This window comes from Geotrypetes seraphini, chromosome 8 (assembly GCF_902459505.1).
Source record: "Geotrypetes seraphini chromosome 8, aGeoSer1.1, whole genome shotgun sequence".
NCBI classification, from domain to species: Eukaryota; Metazoa; Chordata; class Amphibia; order Gymnophiona; family Dermophiidae; genus Geotrypetes; species Geotrypetes seraphini.
In genome coordinates, this window is record NC_047091.1 from 179,262,179 (window position 1) to 179,278,760 (window position 16,582).

Below are 16,582 nucleotides of genomic sequence, written 5' to 3' on the forward strand. Positions count from 1 at the left end.
GGGTGCAGCAGCAACAGAAGCAGCATTTCCTTTCCCCCGTTCCTGTGTAGAAACATAGAAACAAAGAAGATGACGGCAGAAAAGGGCTACAGCCCATCAAGTCTGCCCACTCTGCTTACCCACCCCCTGTCTATGCCCTAATGACCCAATTTCCTTATCTTGACCCTTGTAGAGATCCCACATGGGTATCCCATTTATTCTTAAAGTCTGGCACGCTGTCTGCCTCGATCACCTGCACTGGAAGCTTGTTCCAATGATCAACCACTCTCTCTGTGAAGAAATACTTTCTGGTGTCGCCATGAAATTTTCTGCTCCTGAGTTTGAGCGGGTGCCCTCTTGTGGCCGAGGGTCCCTTGAGAAAGAAAATATCATCTTCCACTTCGACACGTCCCGTGAGGTACTTAAATGTTTCGATCATGTCTCCTGTCTCCCTACGTTCCTCAAGAGTGTAGAGCTGCAATTTGTTCAGTCTCTCTTCGTACGAGAGACCCTTGAGCCCCAAGATCATCAACGAGGCCGTCCGTTGAACCGATTCAATTCTGCGCACATCTTTACTGTAATGTGGCCTCCAGAATTGCACACAGTACTCCAGATGAGGTCTCACCATGGCCCTGTACAACGGCATTATGACTTCAGGCTTTCGGCTGATGAAACTTCTATTGATACAACCCAATATCTGTAGGAGAGGCATTTCTCTTCCCCTTTCCCTCCCTCTCCCTTTCCCTATGCAGTAGCAGCAGAAGCAGCATTTCCATCCCCTCTTTCCTGTGCAGGAGAGGCATTTCTCTTCCCCTTTCCCTCCCTCTCCCTTTACAGCAGCAGCAGCATTTCCTAGGGTCCCCCTTTCCTATGTAGCAGAAGCATTTTTCTTTCTCCTCCCCTTCCGTTCTCTTCCTTGTGGAGCAGCAGCGTGTCTGGCCGGCTCGTTCCGTTCAAAGCCGCGGGTGGCGGCTCCTTGCGAGATTCGCACCTGCGTCTGAAGCCTATCTGATGTTGTGACGTCAGAGAGGCTTCCGATGCAGGAGTGGATAGCGCGAGGAGCCGCCAACCCGCGGCTTTGAACGGAACAAGCTGGCCAGACACGATGCTACTCCAAAAGAAAGGGAAAGGGGAAGAGAAATGCTGTTGATCGCGTCCAGACCGCAGGCTGCAAATAAAACCTGGAGAGCCACATGCGGCCCACGGGCCGCGTGTTTGAGACCGCTGGCTTACAGAGTCAGGGATCTCTGCTTCATCCCAATTTGCAGTCTCTACATCTGACTGCTTGGTACCTCTCAACATAACTCTTCTTCAGTTTTCTCAATCTGTAAGAGACATTTTAGAGGCTTCTAGGAAGCCTACCACTAGACAATGCTATCACCAAAAATGGACTAGATTTTCTACGTGGTGTTTTTCTCACGATAAGGAGTCTCAACATTCCTCCTTATCTTCTGTTTTAGACTACCTTTTGCACTTATCCACTTCTGGCCTCAAGTCTACATCGATCCGAGTCCATCTCAGTGCAATTGCTGCTTTTCATCAGCCTATTGAAGGGAAAAACCCTTTCTGCTCATCCGGTAGTTTCCAAATTCATGAAAGGACTTTCAAAGTCAAACATCCTCTCAAACCACCTCCAGTGGTTTGGGACCTCAATGTTGTTCTTACTCAATTGATGAAGCCTCCATTTGAACCAATGTCTACGGCTCATCTGAAGTACCTCACTTGGAAAGTGGTGTTTCCCATTGCCCTTACTTCTGCTTGAAGAGTCAGTTGCTGATCCACCTTTCACTGTGTTCCATCATGACAAGGTGGTTCTTCGTACTCATCCTAAATTCCTACCTAAAGTGGTTTCGGAATTTCATCTCAACCAATCCATTATTCTTGCAGTGTTCTTTCCGAAGCCTCATTCTCATCCTGGAGAATAAGCTTTTCATACTCTGGACTGTAAACGTGCTTTGGCCTTCTATTTGGAACGCACCAAACCACACAGAACTGCTCCTCAACTTTTTGTTTCCTTCGATCCAAATAAGTTGGGACATCCTATCTCTTAGTGTACCATCTCCAACTAGACGGCTGCTTGTATCTCTTTCTACTATGCCCAGGCTGGATTACCCCTATGGAGTAGAGTCACAGCCCATAAGATCAGAGCAATGGCAGCTTCAGTAGCTTTCCTCAGATCTACACCTATTGAGGAAATTTGCAAGGGTGCTACTTGGTTCTTGGTTCATACTTTCACTTCTCACTATTGTCTGGATGTTTTCGCCAGACAGGATGGCCATTTTGGCCAGACAGTATTACAAAATTTATTCTAAATTGCCAACACTCCAACCATCCTATTCTGGTTAGCTTGGAGGTCACCCATATGTGAGAATAGGCTGCCTGCTTGTCCTGGGATAAAGCACAATTACTTACCGTAACGAGTGTTATCCAGGGACAGAAGGCAGCTATTCTCACAACCCACCCACCTCCCCTGGTTGGCTTCTCTGCTAGCTATCTGAACTGAGGAGATGCGCCCTGCGCTGGGCGGGAAGGCACTCGCGCATGCGTGGTGCGGCTGACTCGAAACTTCTAGTTTCTACAAGCAAGTCTGCTTGCGAGGCTTCTGCATCGGGGCTCCGTTGATGACGTCACCCATATGGAAGAATAGCTGCCTGCTGTCCCTGGATAACACCTGTTACGGTAAGTAACTGTGCTGTAGAGTGGATTATTGCAATTCTCTTTATTTGGGAGTTACTAAAGTGAAGATGAGGGCACTGCAGATGTTAACTCTGCAGCAAGATTGATTACTGGGGTTTCAAGAATGACTCATATAACCCCAGTGTTGAAACAACTGCACTGATTTCGTATGCAGCAGAGAGTATAGTTTAAGATTCTCTCAATTATACAGCAAATCTTATATCACGTTTCCCCAAGGGCACTAAAGGTGTTTTTTGAAATCTATCAACCAAGAAAATGTTTGAGATCTGAAAATGGTATGAAGTTGAGTTTGGAGGGTAAGATATTAGTCTCTCATGTTAAGATTGGGGCAAAAATGCTGTCTGTAGCAGGTGCCAAGCTTTGGAATGTGCTGCCTGGTATTCTGTGATTTTGTGATGGGAGATTTGAATTTTAAGAAAATGTTGAAAACACAATTATTTGTTAATGCCTTCATGTGCTAATGCTATTTGCTGCTGAAGCCTTACCGTCCTGTAAATGTTTTTATAGGATTTTGTCTTTCCATCTTGTTGGATGAATTTGAAAAATGGTTTTAATAATGATACTGTTAGTTAATGTATTATTGTGTTTGTTCTGTCGAAACATGTTTTAGTATTTTTAATATGTATGAATGTAATTTTGTAAACTGCATAGTTTTTATGCGGTATATAAATTTTTAAATAAATAAATTTTTGTTAGCACTTTGTAAAGCTTATGTTCTGGTGACTGGAGGTTTTGCCCCCTCTACTCCTCTCTCATACAAAAGCCCGAGGGTCTCTTGGGATGAGGATTTTTGCCAGAGGAGCAAGATGTTATTGATGAGGACCTGGACCCTTTGGGAGATTTCCAGGATCCTCTTGGGGGGTCAGATTCCGCCAGCGAGGGGTTTGAGCACCCCTCAGTTGGCGAAGATGTGACTGTGGTGCACATTTTTCAGTGGGAAGAGTTTCATGAGTTAATTCTTCAGGTCTCCTCGGTTTTGCACTTTCAGGACACCATGTCAGAGCCCCCGCGTACAGTGGATCCCTTGCTTAAGGGGATCCGCTCTGCTTCCCGCTCTTTTCCTATGCATTAGGATATTAGGGATATTATGCTCGCACAATGGCAGGTGCCGGAAGCTCCCTTTCGTTTTGCGCACTACATGGCTCGTCTGTATCCCATTCCTGAAGGGGATAGGGACACTCTGAAGTCGCCTATGGTGGACGCGGTGATCTCGGCCATCTTTAAGAGGCATACCGTTTCTGTTGAGGGCGGTGCGGCCTTGAAGGATCCTGAGGAGTGTAAGTTGGAATCCCTCCTTAAACAGAGTTTTGATGTGACAGCTCTGGCGATCCAGGCGGCGATGTGTGGCGGGCTGGTGGCTCGAGCGTGTTTTCGCTGGGCCTAGCATGTCCTTGACTGTAAAACTGAGGATTGGGAATTGCTGAAGCGCAAGGTGGCAAAGATTGAATTGGGTGCTTCTTATTTTACAGATGTCATGTGTGACCTCTTGCGAGCTTCTGCCAAGTCGTTAGCATTTGCAGTGGAAGCTCACCGTACCTTGTGGCTTCACACTTGGTTGGCGGACTCAGCGTCCAAAGCTAAGTTGACAAAGTTTCCTTTTATAGGATCTTTCTTGTTTGGCGAGGACCTGTACAGGTTGGTTCAGATTTTCTCTGATTCTAAAGTACCTCATTTGCCTAAGGATAGGCCTAGGCCGCTGGCTTGATGTGGCGCTGCTCCTGAGCGTGATTTCCATAGTTTCTGCCCTAGTCGAGGGGCTGCCTCTTTTCAGTCCCCTGGGCTCTCTAGAGGCAGGTTCTTCCAGCGCATGCAGTCCTTTCGTGGGGCTCGCCGGGGTGTGGGTAGCAACCCCAATGGGTCCCCTGCGGCCCGTCTTGGTTCTGGTGGGCGCTCAGCTGAGGGATTTTTATCCAAAGTGGGCAGACATCACGTCCGATCAGTGGGTTCTGGAGGTGATTCGGGACGGTTATGCTCTGGAGATTGCCCGTTCATTGCAAGATCGTTTTCTCGCTTCTCCCTCGCAGGTGGCATGGAAGCAGCAGGCCTTTTGCCAGACTCTTCAAAGATTGTTGGATCTCCAAGCAGTGGTTCCAGTTCTCCCGCGGGAGTGGGGCACAGGTTGGTACTTGATTTACTTTGTGGTGCCAAAGAAAGAAGAGACCTTTCGGCCTATCCTGGATTTGAAAGGAGCTCTTCACGTGCTTTCCTTCCACATGGAAACTTTGCGGTCTGTGATTCTGACGGTTCAGCCAAGGGAGTTTCTGGGCTCTCTAGATCTGATCGAGGCCTACTTGCACATTTCTATTTGTGCCTCCCATTATCACTTCCTGCGCTTTGCGATCTTGGGTCAACATTATCAGTTCTATGCACTTCTCTTTGGTCTGGCCACGGCTCCGCAGACGTTCACCAAGGTGATGGTGGTCGTTGCGGTGGCGTTATGCAAGGAGGGCATTCTAGTTCATCCCTTCTTGGTTGATTTGAGCAAAATCGTTACAAGAGAGCACCCAGATCATGGCTCAGGTGGTGGAGTTTTTGCAGTCGCTGGGATGGGTAGTCAACCTTGCCAAGAGCTGGCTGTTTCCCTCTTAGCGCCTGGAGTATCTCAATCTGGTTCTTTCCGTGCTCATTCGTCCTTCTTGGATCCTTACTCTTAAGGCTGTATTCCTGGTGGACATTACTTCTGCAAGATGCATTTCCGAACTGCAGGCCTTTTTGTGTAGGCCTCCCTTCCTGGAGTTCTGTAAGGAGCGGGTTTTGCTGCAGCCGGTTCCCTCCTTTCTTCCTAAGGTCGTTTCTCCTTTTCATGTCAACCAATCCGTTACCCATCTGGTCTTGGGTAGTTGGTAGGGCTCTTTGAAGCAGAGGCAGTTGTATAAATTGGATGTCTGTAGGGTCCTTTGCTTATGTTCCTTAAGTTAGTTCCTTAAGTTAGATCATCTATTTGTACTACTTGCTTGCCATCGTAGAAGGGGGAGTAGGGGGAACAGTGCTTCTAAAGCTACAATTTCACGCTGGATCGAGGAGGCTGTCGCTTTGGCATACCTTCTTCAGAAGAAACCTGTTCCAGATTTCCTAAAAGCTCATTCCACGCAGGGTCAGGCAGCCTCTTGGGCTGAAAGTTCTCTTGTGTCTCTGGTGGATATCTGTAAAGCTGCAATTTGGTCTTCTCTCTATTCCTTTGTTCGCCACTACAGTGTGTACGTGCGGGTGCGTCGGGACATGGTGTTCGGTGAGCGTGTCCCCCTTTGGGGGTCCCACCCTTGATGGGTACTGCTTTGGTATGTCCCATCCGTTCTGTGCCAGTCTGGAGGGAGAACAAAGAAAGAGAAATTAGGTTCTTACCTGCTAATTTTATTTCTTTTAGTCCCTCTAGACCAGCACAGAACCTGCCCTGTCATTTTGTTCGGTGGTGTTCGTAAAGAGTACTTATTTTTTGCAGTATCTTGTATTGGTTTGGTGAAGTATGTTAAGAGCAGCAGTGCTTGGTTCGTCTGATTTAGCTGGCAAACTGTGGGGACGTTTTGAAAGGTTCTTGTTCTAATCAGTATCCAACAGTGTTTCCTCTTCGTCTTCTCCCATTGTGAGTGGGGTTGGTATGTTTATAGTTCACGGTTCTTAGTTCTTGCTTGGCTGTTTGTCAGACTGATTGTAAATGGGAGTGCACAGCCCACTTTTATATAGCCAAAAGTCAATATGTTCTCAGTCTCCACCTGCTGGCAGAGGAGTGTAAACCCATCTGTTCTGTGTCGGTCTGGAGGGACTAAAAGAAAGAAAATTAGCAGGTAGGAACCTACCGTATTTTTCGCTCCATAAGACGCACCCTAGATTTAGAGGAGTAAAACAAGAAAAAAATCTCCCTGCCAGGCTCTGCACCCAATCCCACACTCCTTGCCAGGCTCTGCACCCTGTCCCCCCTCCCTGCTAGGCTCTATACCCTATTCCCCCTCTGGTAGTGTAGTGGTAGGCTGGGACAGGGCAGGCATGCCTAGTGGCAGGCAGGCCGGCCTAGTAGCCTAGTGACAGGCAGGTCCCAAATCCCCATATACCCCCCAGTACCTTAAATCTTCCCCCCCTACACCCTAAATCATCCCCCATGCCCCCACATAGCTCCCCAGTACCTTAAATCATACCCCATACCCTTTTAAACACCCCCTGTACCTTTTAAATCATACCCCATACCCTTTTAAACACCAGTACCTTTTGTCCCCCCCAATCCTACCCTTCCCACCCTCCATTGTGTGGCTGCCAAAGAATCCAAGAAATTAAGTCAGAATATACAAATAAGAGATACACAAAGAATGAAAAAGCTAAATAGTGTGCATGATCCCCCAAAGAGCCCCAGCACAGAAAAAAACAAAAACCAACCAACAACCAACAACCATCAGGGGCATAAAAAAAAAATACCCTGTACCTTTTAAAATCCCTCCTGTCCTTGCTAGACGGCTCTCATACCCGGGTCAGGAGCGTGGATGTGAGGAGCAAGAATTACGCACTCCCGCTTGGGCCCGCCTTTGCATTCTGAATCCAGGTTGTTTAAAAAAGGTACCAACGATGACAGTGGCAGCAGTTCTGGGGGGGAGTGTTTTGAAAATGTGCAGCAGCAGTGCTGAGAGACAGAGGGGGTGTGTGTTTTGAAAAGGTGCAGCAGCAGTGCTGAGAGGCGGAGCGGAGGGGTGTTTTGAAAAGGTGCAGTGGGAGGGTGTTTTACAATGCTAAGGGGAGTACAAATTTTGTATTTTCGCTACATAAGATTTCTACCCACTTTTGGGTGGAAAAAAGTGCGTCTTATGGAGTGAAAAATATGATAATTTCTGCTTATGTTAGTTGTATTGGGAAGAAGATTTGGGGTCTGATATAACTGTGTGTGAATTACCTAGGTGCTGACGATCTGGGAAGGTACTACCAATATTCTCTCTCTGGATGTCTTGCGCGCTGTTGCCAAAAGTGAAGGGCAAGTGCTGGTTAGCTTCTTTGCTGCAGTTCAGGTGAGACACTTCAAATTCTTCTTCTTTACAACTAGCTATTCACACTATTTCTGACTTTTTGATTATAATATTTTGAATAACAAATCCTGTAGATAGTCTTAAGGCTTCATCTGGGCAAATTTCCTCACAGTAGATCACTAGTAACTGTTTCCTAGCTATGGTAGTAGTGCCATTTGGTTTTCTTGGAGCGTGAAGTTGCTTACCTGTAATGAAGGTTCTTAGTAGACAGTAAGGAAAGGCAGCCACACTTCATGATGATGTAATTCAATGGATCCTTGCTGGAAATCTCCCCCAAGTTCAAGAAAAGTCTTATTTTATTTTTTTTTAGCCTCTCTTGAGCATGTGCAGTTATTCTTATGCTAAACTGACTGTGAGTAGATACACTCCCCTTGAGGAGCTCCACGAATTCACCAACGACCTGCACCGAGTCCAGCCACTCAGAATTCCCAAGCCACCTCTCCTCCTACTGGGCCCGGTGCGTGAGCGTGCCTCGCCCCCCAGAAGTGGCCGGGAACCTTTACAACCCGGTTGCTAGTGCTAGAGACTGCTCTGAGCATCCCTTCATCGGATGTTGATGCCTCACCACCCAACACCTCACTAAACCCAGGACTACTCCAAACCCAGCGGACAGAAGCCATCGGGCAAACTGATAAAAACTTTGCATGGGTATTCTACTATCCATTCTAGACAAAGCTGTCCTAACCCCGTAGTTTCCCTCATTGCATGATGGCTTCTATACACAACTACCTTACATTATTCCTCATGTTTTATTGGGCCTGTTACAATAGCTTGGTAACCGAGGCACTACTCTCCTCCCCGATTCCAAGCCTCATAAGACCTCGTCCTACCAACCCAGACCCCCATAGACCAACCCAACACTTCATTCTTGATTGTTCTGAATGGGGCCCTTTCCAAATCCCGGTTGTTCCCCCCTCACGCAAACCAAAGAAACCTCACAGTAAAAAACACCGATTGTTGAGGAAAATTTCCCATTCATGTTCCTGTAGACACCCCCCATTACCAAAAGGTTCAAGGTTTCTACTTAAACATCCGATCTATCAGGAACAAAACTCAGCTAGTTAAAGACTGGCTAGAAGAGACCAACCCTGACTTTGTCCTCCTAACTGAAACGTGGTTGATCTCCGACAACGATATCATAATTCGTGAGTGACTTCCACCTGGATTTAAAATTACGTATCTACCCAGAACCAGGGGAAGGGTGGGAGAACTAGCCATCATAACAAGAGATTCATTCGAGTCCACCATCTTAGCCTTGGAAACCTCAACAGATCTCAAAATTCTTTCATGTAAACTCCAGTCAGACCAGCTAGAAGATGGCTTAATTATCACGCTATTTTACATCCCTCCCAAGAAATGGTCTGCCGCTAAAGACAACTTCTCAGAATTCCTTCTCACTAACTCAATTACAGGTCCCTACAACCTACTGATCGGGGACCTGAACATTCACCTAGAACAAGTTGAGCAGAGTGACACTAAAGATTTACTATCCCTCATCACCTCTCTAGACTTCTTCATACCGACCCCTGAAAAAAACCATCACAAAGGTCACCAATTAGACCTTGTAACCTCCTCCAAAGAACAAGTCTACCCCAAGATTCTCTGGGAACTAACCACTTGGACAGATTCCCTATGGTCAGACCACTGATTATGCAATTTCCAACTTAACTGGCAAGCAAGACATCACCTACCCAATCCAAAGATGGCAAAAAGGTTGAAGAAGGTAATATCCACAAGAGGCTTAATAAACCCAATGGAATTCTCGTCCCACTATGACATCTCTTCCAACCCAGACCCCGACTCATTTACGGCAACTCCTGGACCAACACGAGCACACAGATCCTAAACAAAATGGCCCCCATTAAAATAAGGAAATTGAGAAACAAAAACTTGGACGGCTGGTTTGACGCCAAACTAGGATCAGTGAAATGGGAACTTCGAAAACTTGAAAGACTATGGCTGAAATCTGGTGATAGCATAGAGAGAGCCAATTGGAGAACAAAATTAAAAGAATACAAAAAACTTATAACCACCAAACGCACTAACTTTTACACTCTAAAAATCAGCTGCCCCAACCCCGACATCAAAAACCTTTTCAAAATAGTCAACAACCTTTACGACATTCAGACCCTAACCCGCCCTACCTTAGACTCCCCACCATCGGCCAATGCCCTGTCCGAGTTTTTCAACAGCAAAATCTCCAATCTGAGATCCACCCTATCGGCTGTCTCAACCAACCATCTGAACTATCCAGTTGCCCAGATCTATGACGAACCTAGGGCTGACCTGTTCTGGAACAATTTTACCATCCCCATCTGGCAATAATTCTGCAAGTTTTACTCAAAATACGCCAATTCCCACTGCAAACTTGACTGTTGCCCACCAAATGTAATGAAAGCTGCCCCGGTCACCTTCAAAGCCAAGTTACACACCTGGTTCTCTTCCCTTCTACAGTCAGGCACCTTTCCTGAGGACCCAGGCCAGATCTTAATCACTCCGATTGTAAAAAAAACCCCAAAGAATCCATCAATTTGACATCAAATTACAGACCCATTGCGAACATTCCCTTCTTTGCAAAGTTGATGGAAGGTCTGGTCAACCAAGATTTAGTAACCTATCTGGACAAATTCAACATTCTAAACGACAACCAGTCAGGTTTTCGTTCCGGACACAGCACCAAAACTGTTATTGCTTCTCTGCTTGACTCCCTCCTTAGCCTGTTTATCCAGAGCACAAGTGCACTAGTCCTGCAATTTGATCTAAGTAGTGCCTTCGACTTAGTCGATCATGCATTCTTCTGGACTGTTTGGAGTCAATTGGGCTCTCGGGCAATGTGTTAAAATGGTTCCAGGGTTTTCTAAGCAAAGGATCATACCAAGTTTTCAGCAACAATACTCATTCCTTCTGCTGGGCAAACGCATGTGGAGTCTCGCAGGGCTCCCCCCTGTCCCCCACACTGTTCAACATCTACCTGGCCGCTCTAGGGAACCTTTTGCAAAGTTTGAAAATCAAATTCTACATTTATGCTGACAACATCACCATAGTCTTTCCCATAACCAACCTAACTCCCGAGACAAAAAAATCACCTGGCATCTATCTTAAAGCAAATCGAAATATGGATGGTCGATTTCAAATTGAAACTCAATTCAGACAAAACCAAATTCTTCCTGGCGTATCCGAACGACAAATTCAAAGATTCTTCAATCTCCTTGAACGGTCAAGTCTTTCCTATCACAGATTCCATAAAAATTCTGGGAGTGACACTGGACCGCAACCTTACCCTTGAAGCTCACACTGACCTACTGGTCAGAAAAGGCTTCTCCGCCTTTGGAAATTAAGAACCATCAGAAAGTACTTCGATGCAACCACATTCCGCTTACTAGTGCAATCCTCCATTCTGAGCTTGCTCGACTACTGTAACATCTTCTATCTGGGGTCTTTAAAAAAAACATCCAAAGACTCTGAATCATCCAAAACTCGGCAATCCGTCTGATCTTTGGGCTTAAAAAATAGGAACACATAACTCCCTACTACCAAAAACTCCACTGGCTGCCCTCGGAAGCAAGAGTGCAGTTCAAGTTTGCCTGTTTCTGTTTCAAATCCATCCTTGGTTCGGCCCCCTTATACACAGCTCCATCTCCATCCAGACCCACACGCAGAACTCATCTGTTTAGCCATCCAACTCTAAAGGCCTGCTGTTACAAAAGATACCTGAATAGAACACTTGCCTTCCAAGCAGGTCAACTAAATGATTGGCTAGGCAACATTATCTCTCACTCCTCATCCTACCTAAACTTCAGGAAATTACTAAAAACTAACCGATTGTAACCTAAGACCTCTTTGCCCGACCTCTTGCCCCCAAGTTCTCTTATGCCTCCCCCGGTTTTCCTGCTCACCTTCACATATAGCCCCTCTATATTGCACCTATATCCTGCTTACCTATATAAATTTTATCTTTATTTGCTGATTGTACCTATACTCGCTGATTGTCCAGCCCTTCTTTGCTGTAAACCGCCTCGAACTATTATGGCTTTGGCGGTATATAAGAAATAAATTATTATTATTATTCAAAGTCCTGCTTTACGACTGGATCGCAGAACAGATGACCAAAGGTGAGTTCCTAACTGAACTTGGCCACATCCTCATCTCACCCATCATGAAGAACTACAAAAATGCCATCTCCTCAACCTCCAACTACAGACCAGTTGCCAACATCCCATTCTTTACCAAACTGATGGAATGACTGATCAACATGGCATTGACAAGCTATCTAGATAAATTCTCATCACTACATGAATATCAATCAGGATTTCGTTCACACCACAGCACCAAACCGCCTTAGCCTCCATCGTGGACCACATTTCACACATCCTCAGCTCAGGGAACCAGGCACTGATTCTGCAATTTGACTTGAGCAGTGTCCTTGATCTAGTGGACCATGACATACTCCTGAGCTGTCTGGATGACTTAAGTATCTCGGGCCAAGTACTTAACCTGTTCAAAGGCTTCCTAAAAAACCGCTCCTACCAAGTTTTCAGTGAACAAATCTACTCACAATCATGGATCAATCTCTGTGGCATTCCCCAAGGCTCCCCTCTCTCCCCCACCCTTTTCAAAGTAAACATGGCCTCCCTAGGCCAAGAACTTTCAAAACTGTACCTCAAAGCCTACATCTATGCAGATGACATCACTATCGTCATCCCAATCTCTACCATGTCAACAGAAACCAGACTCTTCATCTCATCAGTAATTGACCAGGTAACACTCTGGACAAAAAACTTCAAACTCAAACTAAACCCAGAAAAAAACAAATTCTTCATGGCCACCCCAACAAAGAAACTCATTGACTCGTCAATCAACCTTAATGGAAAAAAATTCCCAATTGACCACACCATAAAAATCCTAGGTTTCACCCTTGACCAACAACTAACACTCGAAGCCCACACCAACATCTTGATCAAAAAATGTTTCAACCTTCTATGGAAGCTACGCACTCTAAAACCCTACTTTGACATCACATCATTCAGACTACTAGTTCAAACATTGATCCTCAGCTTACTGGATTACTGCAATATAATCTACCTTGGATCCCACAAAAAACCTTTAAAAAACTGAGAACGATCCAAAACACGGCGGTACGATTGATCTTCAGACTAAAAAAATCAGACCACATCACCCCATATTTCAAAAAATTCCATTGACTTCTAATCGAGGCTAGAATTATCTTCAAATTCTGGTGCCTATGCTACAAGACACTCTTCGGCACCTCACCCACCTACCTTTTGAGACACTTTGTCCTACAGGACAAACCCCAACTCTCTCGCAGACCATTACTATTCACTTTCCCTAATCCCAAAAGATGTCAAGTCAAAAGATTCCTGGATAGGACACTATCCTTCCAAGCAGGCATCTGGAACAACACCCTAAGTAACCTCCTCCTGAATTCCTCGACATAACCAATCTTTCAGAAAAGCAATGAAAACCCACCTATTCGACAAATTTGTTTGAACTCCCTTCCTTCAAAACTTGACTTTCTCCCCTCCAACTTCTCCAATTTCTCCTCACTTACCTCCCCTCCTCTCCCACCAAACCCATGCTATCATTCCTGATACTCATGTACTAGCTACAATCCTGTACTTATAGCGCTACCTGCACCTTGTAATCACTTTGTTCACTGCTATACTGTATACTGTCTTGAACTGAAAAGGTATGATGGGATATAAATAAAGCTGTTATTATTATTATATCTATAACTCAGTCCATGCTACTTTGCAGCAGTATGGTATTCTGTAAATAGTCTTACTTGTTTCTTTTTCTTTTCCTTTTTACCCCACAGAGTAACCTGGATTCGTCTGTGAATATTCCTGAACTAGCATACTCAGTAACGTTAGCACAGGCTGCCCTGAACAGACTGGGAGAGTTCACACAGAGAGCAGGTCTAAAAGGATCAGGCTTTTTGGAGCTGGCAGCTAGAGACTTTGCATACAGCTTGGCAAGAATCTATATAGGTAATGGGAGAAGGGGTAACCAAATAGAGGCACTGGAAAGTGTTCAAGCCTATTATTACTGCTTTGGTGCATAGGAGATCCAACACTATTATCAATATTGGCTCTTACTGCAAGAGTGCAGGAGCAATTGAATTTTCTATAGGATTAGTACAGGCAACCCTCTCCAATTAGAAGCCTTTGCAGTACTGAATGATTTATGCCAGCTTTGAACAAGGAGTCCTCTTCCAGCTGCCTCAGCATCAGTTGTTCATGATCATAAATGCTACCAGTGTGGGATGGCTGGGCAGGCACATGTTTAGCACCTATTGGAAACAGGATACTAGGCTTGATGGATTTTTGGTCTGTCCCAGTATGGCAATTCTAATGTTCTTATATTCCATTGGGGATGCTTAGTAAAAAGTTAAGAACAAGCATGCTTCCCTTCCTTGACAAGCAGCAGAGTCTTCTCAGGTGTCCACTTCTTCAATACACTACAAGTACTATCCCTACAAAGCAGTGCTACTTGATTCAGGGAAAAAATTTTGATTCGATTTGATCTGTTGAATCTGTTTTTCGATTTGATCTTCCTGGCAGGTTTATTTTGTAGCCTTTCCACTCCCCCCCCCTTTGCCCTCTCCAACTCCATGCCGGCGCTATGGTGTAAATAAAAAATACTTTCTTTGTCACCTCTCCAGACTGGTACAGGCTTCACTGATGGGTAATAGCTTATCATGACCAGCAGGTGGAGACAGACCAAACTTTTAGTTATAGTACTTAATAGCTTTCCCTCCCACTATCTAACAGTCTTTTCTCAGTCTCCAGCAGGTGGTAGATGAGCTGTGCCAGTTCACCGCTTGTTAGGGCTGTTGGAATTTTTTAGGGCTCCATGTCCCCATTCTGGTGCCGGGCTGAGCTTGGAGGGGCCCTGTTTGGGACAGGTTTCTGTTGGGTCCTCTGCTTTGGCAGTGAGTCCCATTGGGCCACCAGGATTTTTTTCCCCAATTATGTGTTTGCCTTGTGCAAGGCTTATTTTCAAGTGACTGGGGGTCCTGCCTCTGCCCCGGGGGGAGGGGGGAGTGCCTCCGTGTCTTCTCCGATTCGGCTCCCCTCAGTTCCAGTCTCGTCCCCTTCTCCTCCTCTCTCGTCCAAGCGGCTACGGGTCTCTTGGGACGAGGATTTGGTGTATGAGAAGCAATTTTCTTTTGGATGAGGACCTGGACCCTTTCAGAGACCTCAGATTTCAGCTGAAGAATTTTTCTCATCTTAGTCCGAAAGAAGGTCTAGCTTTCCTTGTCTTTGCACAGCTTGTTGGAGCCTGCCAGTATTTTTAATTGAGTGTTTGCCCTCTGCCTTGATCATACTTGTCAGTAAAAACTCAGCTATCAGCTTTAATGAGGAGGCTGCCAGTAATATGCAGTAAGACAGCAAAAAGCCAGCAGGCCCAGGAACTCTGCAAGATATCCACTCCTCAAGCAATCCTCTCAACTTCCTCATCTTGTTCTTGACTTCTGACATTTCCATACAGACAATTAAAGCGTTGCCTAAGTCATTTCCCTGATGCAGCGGGTGCTACAGTTTTGCCCCATGAAACAAAGGCCTTGTTGGATATTAATTACAAGCAATGGAGCTGGTTTGGCACAGGATGTTTGAGCTAAATACCTTACACAATATATGAAGAATTTTGTGTTTGCATCGTTACAATTTTGAATGAACTGAATTAACTTTATGTTTTGCCTTGAACAGCAATTTAAAATGAACTGTGAGCTTATTTCAGCCGAAGTAACTTCATTTTGAAATACTTTTTAACATTTCAGCATTTTTTCTGCGCTTTTTCTATGAACTTTTAGCTTTTTTAGTCTTTCAAGCACTATACATAAATCCTTTTCAAGAATTGATTATATATTCGTTTCTAATAACATAGCACAAAAAGTGATGAAAGCAATTATTGATCCTATTATTATATCAGATCATGCTGGTGTGTGGATTGATCTACAGAATGATATATCAGTTTATTCTAAACCAATTTGGAGATTTGACAATGCTTTACTTGCAGACATAAAATTTATAGAAGATATTAAAGAAAAAATGCATGAATTCTTTCAATTTAATAATTCGGATAACATAAACATTGAAATTTTATGGGACGCTTATAAAGCAACAATGAGAGGAAATATATCATATTCTGCATATATGAAAAAACAACTTAAAAAACAATTTATACAATTGGAACAAGAAATTAAATTATTAGAACAAAAATTAATTACTAAATGGGAACATGATACATTGCAGAAATTATTAAAAACAAAAGTTAAATATAATGAGATTTCTTCTCAATTTGTAAGGAAAGATATGTTCTGTCGGCAGGTACAATATTATGGAAATTCAAATAAAAATGGAAGATTATTAGCAAATTTTATTAAAGCAAAAAAAAGAAAATCTAAGATTATTGCAATTAAGGATAAACGGGGCAATACACACACTAGTAATGAAGATATTATAAAACAATTTCTTGATTTTTATAAGAATTTATATACTTCTGATACTTATGAAAATAAAGAACAAGAAGGTATAGAATTTTTAAAGGCATTTATTGGACCAAATATTCCGGATCATATAAAAGGAAGTTTAGAAGAACATATATCTTTAAAAGAAGTAGAATCAGCATTGAAAGCTCTTAGAGTTGGGTCCGCTCCAGGTGGAGATGGATATACTGTTGAATTTTACAAAACATTTCAAAATATTTTATTACCTTATCTATTAAATTTATATCAATATCAAATAAATAATGGTAATATATCAGGAACTATGGCTGATTCTGTTATAATTGTCTTACCAAAACCAAACAGGGATCCGACATTGATAACAAATTATAGGCCTATATCTTTGATGAATGTAGATGCTAAATTAATTGCTAAA

General features: G+C 44.1%; 1 protein-coding gene across 5 annotated transcripts in view; it reads left to right on the forward strand.

Moving 5' to 3' along the window:
* Window positions 1-16,582, forward strand: part of LOC117365590 (acyl-CoA dehydrogenase family member 11-like) — a 241,193-nt gene that overhangs the window by 163,870 nt on the left and 60,741 nt on the right. For all 5 annotated transcript variants that reach the window (XM_033956127.1, XM_033956129.1, XM_033956125.1 and 2 more), the window contains 2 exons: window positions 7,554-7,661; window positions 13,516-13,687. In XM_033956127.1, the coding sequence (XP_033812018.1) occupies window positions 7,554-7,661; window positions 13,516-13,687 (280 nt within the window). The remainder of the gene's footprint in view (window positions 1-7,553; window positions 7,662-13,515; window positions 13,688-16,582) is intronic.